The following is a 14,765-nucleotide window of genomic DNA, read 5'->3' on the forward strand; positions in this document are numbered from 1 at the left end:
CACCAGTGAATTGTACAATTTTAAATGGTGACTTTTATGGTATTGAATTATATCTCAATAAAAATAACTGTGGGATTTTTTAATAAATCAAAACTGCTTTTGTTAAGGAGTTTCTTACTCTACATTTATGCTTGTTCATTAATGTAAATAATGCCCAACAAAAAAAAATCCTAATTGAAAGAAAACAAACTAGGTATGAGCTTTTCATAAGAAATCGTATCAGTAATATAATTTTTTTTAGCAACACTACAATGACTAAATCATATATCTCTGGTTCTAAACTGGTTTAGATCTTATAAATGATTGTGGTCAAAGGCAAAGAACATGCATGTTGGGTGAGGGCTGCACAAATATCCTGTGCAGCCCTCTTGTCCAGTACAGAGGAGCTACCCAAATCCATACAGGGCTAGAATTCACACCTCCAGACACCCATACCTCAGTCTCTTTCACTGTGGGAAATCACTGTGCACTACAAAAAGCCAAATGGAGGTGTATATAAATGCAAATGTCTACCTACTTAAAGAGACTAAAAAGCTTCCTAAAACTTGGAATCATCTAGTTACACTTCAAGAATATATGGTTCACTAAAGTGAGGCCAATTCATCTTGTGCCCATATTTGTATTTTGCTAACCATAGATTCTTTCCCCTCATAATGATTAAGGTAAGCCCTCACCCTAGTATATCTATAATTCAAAATTGTTAGCCTATTTTCTAAAATTATATTCATTTGTTAACCCAATAACATTTATATTCAGTTGTTAATAACCTGATACCGAAGACATGACAAGTAAAAATTGTGTGTTTCCTACCCTCCTGGAGCATGTAGTCTGGTGAAAAAGAAAAACATCAATAAAATAATCAGACCAATAAGTGTTAGACTGCAAATGAGATAAGAACTATGAAGATACATGCTATGATCACCTGTAACAGGGAAATGTGACAAAGTCAGAGAGGCTTCCTGAGGGCAGAAATGACAGTTCAGAATTAGCAGGAATTACTATGTGAAGAAGAAAGAGAAGCATATAGTATGCAAAGGGGCCAGCAAGTATAAGGGCAGATATGAAGGAATGTGGTAAGATGGAAGAAAAGCAGGTCACTGTGACTAGAGAAAAAGAAAAGTAGATACAAAAAAATATGCTAGAAGTGGCAGGTGGGAGTCAGATTTTACATAACCTTGCAGATCTACTTTGAGTTTGGTCTTTATTCCACGAGCAATTTCAAGTAAAAGTTTTAAGCTGGGCAGGGAGCATTTGCTTTTTAAAGAGATCACCATAAATTTACTGAAGAAAAATGATTGGGGGGGGGGGTAGGAGATGATGCAAGCTGAGTAATTAGGAGGCTTGAAAAAATGAGAATAGAGATGGTAGATATGGAAGACAATAAAATTGTATTACTTTAAAAATAGCATGATTAAGATCATTTAAAAGTTATTCCTATACTTCACCTATTTACAAAGATTTAGAATTTTTATATGTAAAATATAAAATAATCAATGAATAACTATTTTAACTTACCTTTGGTTACTCTGAGAAAAGTTGTTTAACCACTAGATGGCAGCAAAGAACATAATTTCAATTTTAAATGGTTCTTTTGTGCTTGCTAAATTTCAAATTTGGAACATAGCAAGTTTTGTTTAAATTCTTATTCTTTTAACAATAAAATATTTTAAAATGAAATATTTAACACATACGGCACCAATGACTTTGGTGCCTTCTTTGATCCGGAATTATAGCCATGCAGAATAGTACTAATATATATTTGACATGCATGATAAAATAACTTGTGCTATATAACAAAAGGATAAGGAAGAGTATTTCATTACTTTATTTATAGAGTCTCACTGATAGTCTTTATGAAAAATTTCTTTGCCAAAGTTCTAGCAATTTATTCTATTAGACTCCCAAATATGGATGGGCTTTTCAATAAGTTCAAAATGTCACTAATCCTTTGAGGAATTCTGTCTCCCTCTCTGCTCTTGTTTCTCTCCAGAAAATAATACTCACATATATACCCTTTTCTTTTTTAAAATTCAGGGTGTTCCACAGAACTCTTGAAACTATGGATATCAAGTAATAAACTCCCATAATATAGTAATTTGAAAAATATGCCATCAAAATAAAACATACCTTAGCACTTATAAGGCCTACTGTAGAGCAGAGCAGTAAGAACTCTTTCTGGATGCTAATCTCCAGAAATGGGAGAAACACCACAGAAGTTAAACATGTTATCCTATGTACTTCACAATGTATTACTGTTACAATTGGGACATTAATAATATTAATGTCAACTATTCTATTAGTAGTAGTAACAGCTAACATTTGTGCTTATTATGCATTTATTATGCATTGTTTCTAAAACATAACATGTTCGATCTCAATCTTCTTAATCTCTCTAAAGTAGGAAGTATCATAGCATTTCACATTAGAAAACTAAAGCACTGAGAGGTTAAGTCACCCAAATCACATAGCTAATCTGTCTCCAGAGCCCATGCTTTTAATCACTTCATATAACTATCACTCATTTACATCTGCTAGTTCCTAATTATGTTGTGTGCCAGACTGATACTCTCTGGAAACTAACACCATCTGAGGCTGTAAGAGTAGAGTTATGACAGTAATTGGGTGCTAACCACACCCATTTTCATCTCTTCCTTCCAATACAGAATTGGTAGGCAAAGCCAGTGATAATAGAAGGCTGACAGGAAGAAAGGACAGAAAAGCTAAATGGTTTGGCAGTAGCAATCCTATCCTATATAATAAAAGGCTAATATGCAAATTGTCCCCTCAAGAGTTCAACTGATTGGGGAGTTCGACAGCCCGCTATGACGTGCACTGATCACCAGGGGGCAGCACAGAACAAAGGAAAGCCCTGGCTGACAGCCAGCAGCCGGGGGAAGGAAGGCCCCAGCCAGCCCTGATCACAGGCCAGGCCTAGGGTCCCTACACATGCATGAATTTCGTAAACTGGGCCTCTAGTTAGATATTTAAAAAACCAACCAGCCCAGCCAGCGTGGCTCAGTGGTTGAGCATCGATCTATGAATCAAAAGGTCACAGTTTGGCCCTAACCAGTTTGGCTCAGTGGATACAGCATCAGCCTGCAGACTCGAGGGTCCCAGGTTCAAATCCGGTCAGGGGCATGTACCTTGGTTGCGGACACATCCCCCAGTAGGGGGTGTGCAGGAGACAGCTGATTGATGTTTCTCTCTCATAGATGTTCCTAACTCTCTCTCCCTCTCCCTTCCTCTCTGTAAAAAAACAATAAAATATATATATTTTTAAAAAAGGTCACAGTTTGATTCCTGGTCAAGGCACATGCCCAGGTTGTGGGCTTGATCCCCAATGTGGGACGTGCAGGAGGCAGCTGATCAATAATTCTCATCATTGATGTTTCTATCTCTCTCTCCCTCTCCTTTCCTCTCTGAAATAAAATTTCAAAACACAAAACCGTATAGCTGTAAAAAGCACTCTTATTTATGGTTTGCTTCATTACCTTCATCCCCATCCCAGGATGCCTGAATAACATATAATCTGGTAACAGGGTAAGGACAGAAGAGCTTACCAAAGTATATTAGTTAACGAAAAGGAAAATAAAGAAAAGTAAAACATCTGATCTAATTATATTAGTATTCTCTATAAGTTCATTTTCTTAGTGATGTCTTCATGATCAGAACGAAGCAGTAAGTGATCTTTAGCTAATAATTATATTCAAGGTCTTGGCATTTCAGTTAAACCAAACTAGGTTACTGTAATAATTACAAGGTGTTTCATAAAAATACTTACACAAAGCAAGAGCTTTGGATCTGCATGAATTAGTTTCACCATGGACAAGAGAAGATACTTATAACTTCTTGTCTCCAGGTCTGTAGGTTTTTCTTTAAATTTAAGGCTTGTTACTTTTTCTTTAAATGTAAGACTCTAAAAATAAAAACATGACATCATCCTGTAAGAATCAGATATTGCTCGAGATGATAGCTATCCAACTTTTTAAATTAAATTATTAAAAAAGCTTTGAAAAAAATTAAGATATCTTAAACCATCAAATTGTGGTATTAGTAGAAACATTCAATGGTAAGTAAGGTTAATGATACTCAGCTTTAAAAAAACCAAATTACAATTATTTTTGCAACATTTTCATTATTCTTATATAATCTACCTAATAAAAGTTAAGAGAAAATATATTAAAATACTAATAGCTTTAGTAGCAGGTTGACTCCTTTGTAAAAAAACAATTTCCAAAATATTAAAAAAAAAATTAGGGATAAAATATTTAGTCTATACCTTTCCAAATACTTTAAGCAATGCATGTAATAAACATTTATCCTACACCAGTGGTCGGCAGACTCATTAGTCAACAGAGCCAAATATCAACAGTACGACGATTAAAATTTCTTTTGAGAGCCATATTTTTTAAACTTAAACTTCTTCTAACGCCACTTCTTCAAAATAGACTCGCCCAGGCTGAAAAACGACTTCTGAGCATGGAGCACGAAGTTTCAATCACACTCTACGTGCGCGCCTGCACGTGATATTTTGTGGAAGAGCCACACTCAAGGGGCCAAAGAGCTGCATATGGCTCGCGAGCCGCATTTTGCCGACCACTGTCCTACACAGATAAACACAAATATTTCATAGAATCTTTAACATTATCAACTGTAAAATGCATCATTTATGTACGAGAAATGAAAAATCACTGTCAACTGTCAGATATGAGACAAATAAGATGCACTCTCAATTTCAGAGATGTTAAAAACTAAAAGTAAGTGTTTCTTAGAATTGATGAGCTATGCTATATAGGCAACCTCTGTATTTAATAGTTTAACTGAAGTTTGCTTTTTCCTTCAATGGCATTCCATCTCTCTCAAATTACGGAATATATGTATTTTGTCAGGAGAACAATGATAAAACAGAGAAAGAACTCTTTGAGAAAGATTAATTCATGGAAAATGTCTTTCAAGTACTATTAAACTATTATTTACTTAGTACAGAGATACTATGGTGGATCCTGTGCTGGTACGGTAATTATAGATGATATTCAACCGAAAATACAACAATTATATTCTGGATCCAATACTACCTTTCTCTCTATTCTTATCAAACATTTCCCCTTTTCCTTTAAAAGGACACAGAAATATATGGTTTGACATGTATGCCTTTATGTAAACACATATACAAATAGATGGACATCCAGCATCTATGCACCTGTAATAAAAATGACCAAGTAGCCCTAGATGGTTTGTTCAGTGGTTAGAGCGTCGGCCTGCAGACTGAAGGGCTTCGGGTTCAATTCTGGTCAAGGGTGTGTACCTTGGTTGCAGGCTTGATCCCTGGCCCTGGTCAGGGCGTGGGGGAGGCAACCAGTCAATGTCTCTCACTCACACCAATGTTTTTCTCTCTGTGTCTCCACCCCTCCTTTCCACTCTCTCTAAAAATCAGTGGAAAAAAAAATAACCTCAGGTGAAAATTAACAACAACAAAAAATGTCCAAGTAAAAAGGCTGCCTTTCAAAAGTAAAAAAATGGAGATACATATCTATAATACACAGTAACTATCCTCAATGTTTAAGTATGAGTGATCCTCTGTTATTATGCCCAAGAATACTGAAGGTTTTTGGTCTTCAGAGGAAAAAAGAACTACACATTAATGCTTAAGAATGTCACTACACAGAAGAAATAGCGAAATTCACAAATACTGTTGGTTTTCTGTATTTATAATCCAACTGCAAATGCCTTACCAAATGTATTTAATAAATTGTTTCTACTGTTTGTTCCCATTAAACTATTTTTTCATTCAAAGTTAACACCTTAGATCAAGGTGAAACTTTCACTGAACAAATTTATTTACTAAGATGTAACTAAGTATAACTGCTCTTCCCTGATGCAGCCATTACACAGGTACACAGATCAGAGAACAATGAACAGACATAAGAATTATCTCTTAATAAGTAATCCTTTCCAAAAAGTAAATAATAGCTTAATTATGTTATCTCTTAATCTCAGGTATCGGCATATAAATTTTGTTACAGCATGACTGCCCTAATCTATAATAATAAAAGCATAATATGCTAATTAGACTGGACGTCCTTCCGCACGACCTTCCGGACGAAGCCGGGGCTGCGCGGGAAGCCCGGGTCCTGAGTGCCAGAGGGAAGCCAGTGCCGGCAGCCAGGGGAAGGAAGGCCTACTCTTGTAAGAATTTCATGCATTGAGCCTCTAATATGAGATATAAGACTTGAAAAATTCAGAGAAATGTTTCAATTTAAACAACTTTAACTAATGACCATTAGTGGGTTACATAACAAGGAACAACTTGCTAAAGAAGAAATATCTTTCTTAACTAGAAGTGTAAGAAACAAAATCCATTCATTAATTTTTTTCATTGATCTTCCACGCTGCAGATTAATTAGTAGGAATCCAAGTTGGTATATATGCTTTAGCCAAAGAAGAGATGCAATCATGCACAGGAAAAAAATTTATGAATCAGAGTATTCAGGTGTCTATTAAGAATCCAAACCATTTGTTAACTTATTTAAGACCATGACTAAATTACAGGTATGTAAGAAGCATTTGCTGAGCCATGATCTTCTTTAAGAAGCAAAATGTGTAGCCCTAACCGGTTTGGCTCAGTGGATAGAGCGTCGGCCTGCGGACTGAAGGGTCCCAGGTTCGATTCCGGTCAAGGGCATGTACCTTGGTTGTGGACACATCCCCGGTGGGGAGTGTGCAGGAGGCAGCTGATCGATGTTTCTCTCTCATCGATGTTTCTGACTTTCTGTCCCTCTCCCTTCCTCTCTGTAAAAAATCAATAAAATATGTTTTTTTTAAAAATGTGTAGAAAATATACATATTTGTGAAAATTCATACATCTATTATTAACAGGCTATCTTAGTTTTAAAACAGTAAATGGTTGTCCGGCCAGCATGGCTCAGTGGTTGAGCATGGACCTATGAACCAGGAGGTCACAGTCGATTTCCAGTCAGGGCACATGCCTGGGTTGCAGGCTCAATTCCCAGTATGGAGGTAGCTGATCAATGATTCTCTTTCATCCTTTATGTTTTCCTCTCCCTCTCTCTTGCTCTCTCCCTCTACCTTTCCCTCTCCCTTTCTCCCTTCATCTCTAAAATCAATAAAAATATATTTAAAAAAACAGTAAAAGGTAAGTGCTAAGACAAATATTTCAAATTTTAACAAATACTAAAGTACACAATGGAGAAGTTATGACTCAATATTCATATGAAAAAGGCTAAAGTGTTTAAATGAATGAAAGTTCAATCTAAGATAATAATACAAATTTACACTGTTTAGTAGAAACATGGTATGAGATACAGCAGGTTAACAGATTTCATCAATTATTACACCACATCTGGAACAATAAAATCAGATCTTAACATGTTATTTTAATTGGGGGTGGGGTGGGAGTATTAGGTTGAATTATTTCCAGAAGAGAAAAAAAAAACTGATGGAAAAACATTTTGAAAACAGCTCAAGTAAGAAATTCATTCACACATCTAACAAATATGCACTAAATGTCTACTATGAGCCAGATACTATCTAGGGGCCAAATACAACTCTTGCTTTCATCAAGCTAACACACCATGAGGAAAGATAGCTGAAGAACCCGGTAGACACTGGACTAAATGTTGACTATGCACTAACCATGTCACTATTTATCATTCATTTAATAATATTTGTGTCTCTGTTTCCATAGCTGTAAAACTAGGTCAAACAAAACACACACATGCTTTTAAAGAAAGCTGAAATAACAAAATCCCTTCCAATGGTAAAATGATCCTCCTATCTAATAAAGAGGGAATATGCTAATTGATCCTCACACCATCGCAAAAACGGTGGTGCCCACAGCCAATAAGGCAGGAATATGCTAATTGATTGTCACGCCCTCAAAGATGGTGGCGCCCACAGCCAATAAGGTGGGAATATGTTAATTGACTGCCACGCCCTCAAAGATGGTGGCGCCCACAGCCAATAAGGAGGGAATATGTTAATTGACTACCACGCCCTCAAAGATGGTGGCGCCCAGTTCCCTCACCCCCACCGGGATGGCAGGCGTGCAGCAAGGCCAGGCCCGCCTGCCTCCGGAGTCCCCCAGTCCCCTCAGCCCCCCAGCCACCCAGGGCTGGCCCAAGGCGCAGGCAAGCCTCGGAAGGCAGCTGCCCAGCCGCCCAGCCGCCCAGGACCGGCCCAAGGTGCAGGCAAGCCTCAGATGGTGGCTGCCCAGCCGCCCAGGGCCGCCCAAGGCTCAGGTAACCAGGGCTGGCCGAGGCTTGCGCCACCAGCAGTGGCAGCAGCAGAGGTGTGATGGGGTGTCACCTTCCCCTGATCACCAGGTCACCTCCTGCCCCTGAGGGCTCCTGGACTATGAGAGGGGGCAGGCCAGGCTGAGGGACCCTCCCTCCAGTGCATGAATTTTCAAGCACTGGGCCTCTAGTATAAAAATAAGAAGCTTTAGGAGTACAGGAGTTAGTTCTACAAAGCTTCAAAAACAGAGAAAGTGGATCAGTGGTGGCTGGGAGTGATAGGGACATGAGTCTACCCTGGTTGAAGAAAAATTTTCACATAGTTAGCTCTTTCCAACAAGAAATGTATCTATCTCCAATACACTAGTAGAGGGCAGTTGTAAAGCCTAGACACAAATATTATTTTACCGTTTTACAAACTAAACTCCTTGATTGCTACTTCTGCAGCAAGCTAAAGGCTCAGGTTTATCAAAGCCAGAATTCATCTGAGGCAATGTAAATGAGGACAACCCACTGAACATACCATGTTAATACAGTGGTTTTCAACTGGAGCCATTTGTCCCCCAGAGAATATCTGGAAATGTCTGGAGATACTTTTGGTTTTCATGACTGGCGGGGCAAGGGGTGAGGTGCTATTAGCATCCTTATCACACAGGACAGTCCCTACAACAAAGAGTTATCCATTCCAAATGTCAATAGTGCTAAGCTTAAGAAATCCAGATGTAATGTATTCTCTCTAACATTTATTATATATTAGAGGCCCAGTGCACGAAATTCGTACACGGGGGGATGTGTACCTCAATGCAGCCTGCACCCTCTCCAATCTGGGACCCCTCGAGGGATGTCCGACTGCCCTTTTAGACCCGATCCTACCGAAAAAATAAAATTCCTTCCAATGGTAAAATGATCCTCCTATCTAATAAAGAGGGAATATGCTAATTGATCCTCACACCGTCGCAAAAATGGTGACACCCACAGCCAATAAGGAAGGAATATGCTAATTTACTGCCATGTCCTCAAAGATGGCGGCGCCCACAGCCAATAAGGAGGGAATATGCTAATTGACTGCCACACCCTCAAAGATGGCAGTGCCCAGTTCCCTACTGGGATCGGGCCTAAAAATGCAGTCGGACATCCCTCTCACAATCCAGGACTGCTGGCTCCCAACTGCTCGCCTGCCTGCCTTCCTGATTGCCCCTAACCACTTCTGCCTGCCAGCCTGATCACCCCCTAACCACTCCCCTGCCAGCCTGATTAATGCCTAACTGCTCCCCTGCCAGCCTGTTTGCCCCTAACTGCCCTCCCCTGAAGGCCTGGTCACCCCTAACTGCCCTCCCCTGCAGGCCTGGTCACCCCTAACTGCCCTCTCCTGCAGGCCTGGTCCCCCCCAATTGCTCTCCCCTGCAGGCCTGGGTCCCCCACAACTGCCCTTCCCTGCAGGCCCGGTCGCCCACAACTTCCCTCCTCTGCCAGCCTGGTCACCCCTAACTGCCCTCCCCTGCAGGCTTGATCACCCCCAACTGCCCTCCCTTGCAGGCCTGGTCCCTCCCAACTGCCCTCCCCTGTTGACCATCTTGTGGTGGCCATCTTGTGGTGGCCATCTTGTGTCCACATTGGGGCAGCCATCTTGTGTGTTGGAGTGATGGTCAATTTGCACATTACTCTATTAGGTAGGAGGATAGAGGCCGGGTGCACGGGTGGGGGCCAGCTGGTTTGCCCTGAAGGGTGTCCCGGATCAGGGTGGGGGTTCCCTTGGGGCGTGGGGCGGCCTGGGAGAAGGGCCTGTGGTGGTTTGCAGGCCGGCCACGCCCCCTGGCGACCCAAGCAGAGGCCCTGGTATCTGGGATTTATTTATCTTCTATAATTGAAACTCTGTAGCCTTGAGCGGAGGCCTGGGCCTGCCAGGGTGTGCAGAAAGCTTGGCTTCCTCCATTGCCAGGGAAACCCAAGCCTCCTGCTCGCTTTGTGGCCACAGCCATCTTGGTTAGGTTATTTTGCATACTCGCTCCTGACCGGCTGGTGGGCGTGGCTTGTGGGTGTAGCGGAGGTATGGTCAATTTGCATATTACTCTTTTATTAGATAGGATAAGATAGGATATTCACCTGTGGTTCCAGACTTTGTGACACCTATAGTGAACTCTTCATTATAAGTTTTCAAGCAAAAGCTACAAGATTGGCATCACAGGAGGGTAAATGCTTTGTCCGTTTAATTCATCACACTTCCCTGGAATTAACACTGTGCCTGGAAGTTAGTGGGAGCTCAATACTCCCCTATCTGTTGTCTGACTATTCTTACCAGGTTTAAGAGAGGTAAGATTCACCTTAAGGATCATCCAAATTCTAAAATGTTCTTATTATAAAAAATTATTTCACATCAAATTTGCTAGTTATTTTCCCTGGCAAAAATATCAGCCAGAAATCTGTCCTTTAGCCATTATTTGAAATATATATACATTCAAAATTTTATACATATATAAATATGTAACTATAAGCAGCTTAAGAATAATTCTTAATTTTGAAAATCAAATGAATACTGATAATTTTAAAAATCAAATGAATACAAATAATTTCAGAGAATAACTAATAGATAAAAACTAAATTCTTATCACAGGTGTCCTTGGACCAAAATAATCTAGTATGGATTTAAGAAACAATCATCAATAGTATACTATGCAGCTCCTAGAATCAGCTGACAAGTAGAGTTAAAAAGTAAAAATAACTTCTAAATGTAGGAAACATTTTCAGATTACCAATAAAATTTTGTCTTTGTTCAAAAGAGTAATTTAGTTTCATTTTCTTTCAATCCTCATACAAAAAAAAATTACAAAAAGGAGATAAACAGGATATTGAAGTTAAACTGGAAGTGAGTATTAACTTTCCACCAATTTCTATTATTGGAGGCCAAAATAGGCAGAAAACTATGAACAAAAAGTCAAATAAAGTTATAATTTCCCAGAAGATATCTGAAATAAGTAAATAAACAATTTTTAATCAATTAACTGCAAATCATTTTCTAAAAATTTTTAAAATAATGTCTATCTAGTTAAATAACATTTAAGTAGCAATTATTGATGTTTACCTTATACTCGAATGAAATGTCAATTTCTTAAAAAATTAAGTACTTGGCATTACAGAAAGTTAACTAAAAATAACTTTGCATTTTATATAATAAAAAAAATCCCTGGCTCAGTTGCTCAGGTGGTTGGAGCATCGTCACGTACACCAAAAAGTTGTGGGTTCGATTCCTGGTCAGGGGATATATGTGGGTTACATGTTATATCCCAGTCAGGGAGCTTACTAGAGGCAAGCAATCAATATTTCTCCATTGATGTTTCTCTTTCTCTCCTTCCCTCCCTCCTTCCATTTCTCTCTCTAAAAAATCAATAGAAACATATCCTCAGGTGAGAATCACTGTCATGCTCTTTTGGTTATAATTTTGTAGCTAAATAATCCCAAAACATATGGCATAGCAAATTTCTCTATCTGAACATCTAAAATAAACAATCCTCTGCAACAATTACTGACAACTGGATAAGAGTGAACTACAACTATATAACACCAAAATATTTTATGGACTAAGGGAACTTGGAAAAAGAGAAGCATGCCAGGGAAGAAGCTGTTTAAATTATCTTCTGAGTGTGAAGTGGATAATTTCCCAGATAAAACCAATAGGTAAAAACATGCTACATTTTCTATCTGAAATGACATGATGTGACTATGATGGTAACTAAGCACAGAAAAGTCAAAGAAACCAAGGACTTTTCTGAGGTAGTTACAATGGGTCATACTTACAGCCACAGAAGCCCACTGCCATGCAAAACAGTGACTGGTTGGCATCTGATCATGTGAGCGACAGCAGCCAATAAGAATAGAAAATAAGAAGCAGAAGACAAAGCACCACCAATCAATGTCAAGAGTTGACATGTATAATACTCTTGCTATATATAAATAGCAGTATATGACTTCTACAATCCTATAACTAATTGTCTGTTTAAATGGGGTCCCCATGAGATTTAAAATTCCATATCAAGAGTACTAATTTGTTTTTATTAAGTTTAAACACAAACTTCAATATCAAAGTACCTATCATTTTTTTAAAAAATCTCAAAGCACGTTTTCTGAATTATATTTATTTTAAATAAAATTTTTAAATTTTAGTTCTTATTTCCTATGTATAATATTCAGCACCCAATGGTAAACTGTGCATTAGCAGGAACATTCACTCTAACCCAGAAGTCAGCATCCCTAGTCATCCCCCAAAAGATGGGGAACTAATAAAAATATTTTGATTCATAAGGAAAAATTAAAGAAAAAAGAAACTAAAAAAGTGGCATTAAGATTTTTAATTTTGTGAGAAAAATTCTCTAAAACAAAATAAGTTCAACTCACTGAAATAGTGGAAAACCAACCTCATAAACTAGTATTGCAACAATATTGCAGTATACAACATATTACAATACTTATACAAAAGGAGGGACACATTTGATTTTCTAAAATAATCGAAACAGCAGGAATGGGATAAAGACATTGAAAATGCACTAGGAAGAAGGTGGGATTCAAAATTCATGATTAATCTTACCGGTGCCATTCGTATTGCTGGGTGTGCTCCACAGCCTTGCACTGCTTTATGAAGTGTTTCACCAAACATATTTCGAAGTTCAACTGAGTGACAATATACAGCATCAATCTTTGGCCACCAATCCAATGCAGACTGGACAAAAATAGAGACCATAAGAAAAGGAAAGTACAAGTTTGCACTGAGTTATATGCTCTGGTTATTACTGTAGTTTATGTTTTATCCTTTTGTGAGAAACTTTCTAAGACCATGCAAACACACACCACAATTTCCAATATCTTCAAATAGACTTTCAACAATAAAGAATTTAAATAAAATAATAAATAAATAATAAGATGGAAAAATATTTCAAATAGTATCTTTAATTTGAACCATACATCTTTTAAGAAATATAATAAGAAACATAAGACAAATTGTCTGCTTTATGAGCATGAGGATATAGACTGTCTCTTCTCACTGATAAGTTAGTGAATTTGAAAAACAGAGAGCCTTAGAGAGCTAATTCTGTACCCAATCTTCTTTTATAAGTTTAATGCTTTACACATTTTAGTAAATTATGCATATAAAGTATATATTCTCCTGGGTAATAATATGATTATTAAAGCTCTAAGAGAGATTAGTGGTTCAACACAATGTTGAAGGAATATGTGGAAAACAATCACTTATATGCCTACAAACAACAATGATAATTACAACATGAAATTAGTAAATGAGATAAAGCTATTAGTAAACCCATAAGCTTAAACTGATATGCAATGATGACACAATACATGAAAAGACTAATGATCACCACAAAGACAAATTTATTATAGCTAAATATTTTTAAAAAGCAATTATTTTATGTAAATGTGTTTATATTTTGGTTTAACAAGTTTAGCTTTGATTCCCATTTTTAATGCCTATTTTATTTGAAAGTGTATCTTGAAGTTTTATGTTAAAAATAATTAGTTACTATATTATGAAAAATGACAATTATGAAAATCAGTAAAACTATACTGTTTGGCCCAGCCAGTGTGGCTCTGTGGTTGAGCATCGACCCATGAACCAAGATGTCACCGGCACATGGCTGGGTTGTAGGCACGATCCCCCAGTAGGGGACGTGCAAAAGGCAGCCAATTGAGGATGTTTCATTTATGTTTCTATTTCTCTATCCTTCTCCCTCTCTCTAAAAATCAATAAAAAAACACATTTTAAAAAAACTATAAAGTTTGTCTATCAGTTAACACAAAAATGACTAGATGAATTTTCACTACAAATGGAGAATATGCAAGGAATGGGATGACTTAAAATATAAGCTTCCACCCTCGCCATTGTGGCTCAGTTGGTTGGAGCAGTGTCCCATATTCTGAAAGGTTACAGGTTTGATTCCTGATGAGGGCACATACCCAGGTTACAGGTTCTGTCCCTGGTCCGGGTGCCAATGAAGGCAACCAATCAATGTTCTTTCCCACATCAATGTTTCTCTCTCTCTCTCTCTCTCTCTCTCTCTCTCTCTCTCTCTCTCTCTTTCTCTTTTTCCCTCCCCCTCTCTAAAATATGTGTATATGTGTGTGTGCACTTCCAATTTATAATATTCCTGCTATAGAAAACACCTGAAAGAACAACTGAAATTTGTTGGTAATGGAGATTTAATAGCTTCACATCCTATTCACAGGCTCCTTCTTATTCCAAACTAAGCTAGTTAAATTCTCAACATTTAATTTTTTCATCCATAATTCTCAGAATATTTTCAGTAGCATCAAGTTATATTACTTTAACCCAAAACTTTGAACTACAAACTCTATTTACTAGATAGTAAATTATACATCCATAATTTGAATATGAACTACAGTGAGGAAGGGAGGGACTCAAAAGCTGTGAGGGGAAAAATACATTTGGGGGGCTAATATGGTTGTTTCTGCTTTTCCTTCAACTCTTAGTTTATTTAAGCTAATTCC

General features: G+C 37.8%; 1 protein-coding gene across 11 annotated transcripts in view; it reads right to left on the minus strand.

Moving 5' to 3' along the window:
- Window positions 1–14,765, minus strand: part of NF1 (neurofibromin 1) — a 242,644-nt gene that overhangs the window by 147,793 nt on the left and 80,086 nt on the right. For 6 of the 11 annotated variants that reach the window (XM_080680674.1, XM_080680681.1, XM_080680682.1 and 3 more), the window contains 2 exons: window positions 12,832–12,963; window positions 3,782–3,916 (listed from right to left, as the gene is read on the minus strand). In XM_080680674.1, coding sequence (XP_080536800.1) covers window positions 3,782–3,916; window positions 12,832–12,963 — 267 coding nt within the window. Of the gene's footprint in view, window positions 1–3,781; window positions 3,917–12,044; window positions 12,090–12,831; window positions 12,964–14,765 lie in introns of all 11 variants that reach the window. The other 5 variants (XM_080680676.1, XM_080680673.1, XM_080680679.1 and 2 more) reach the window with 1 other exon arrangement.

This window comes from Plecotus auritus (assembly GCF_963455305.1).
Source record: "Plecotus auritus genome assembly, chromosome: 7".
Classification (NCBI taxonomy): domain Eukaryota; kingdom Metazoa; phylum Chordata; class Mammalia; order Chiroptera; family Vespertilionidae; genus Plecotus; species Plecotus auritus.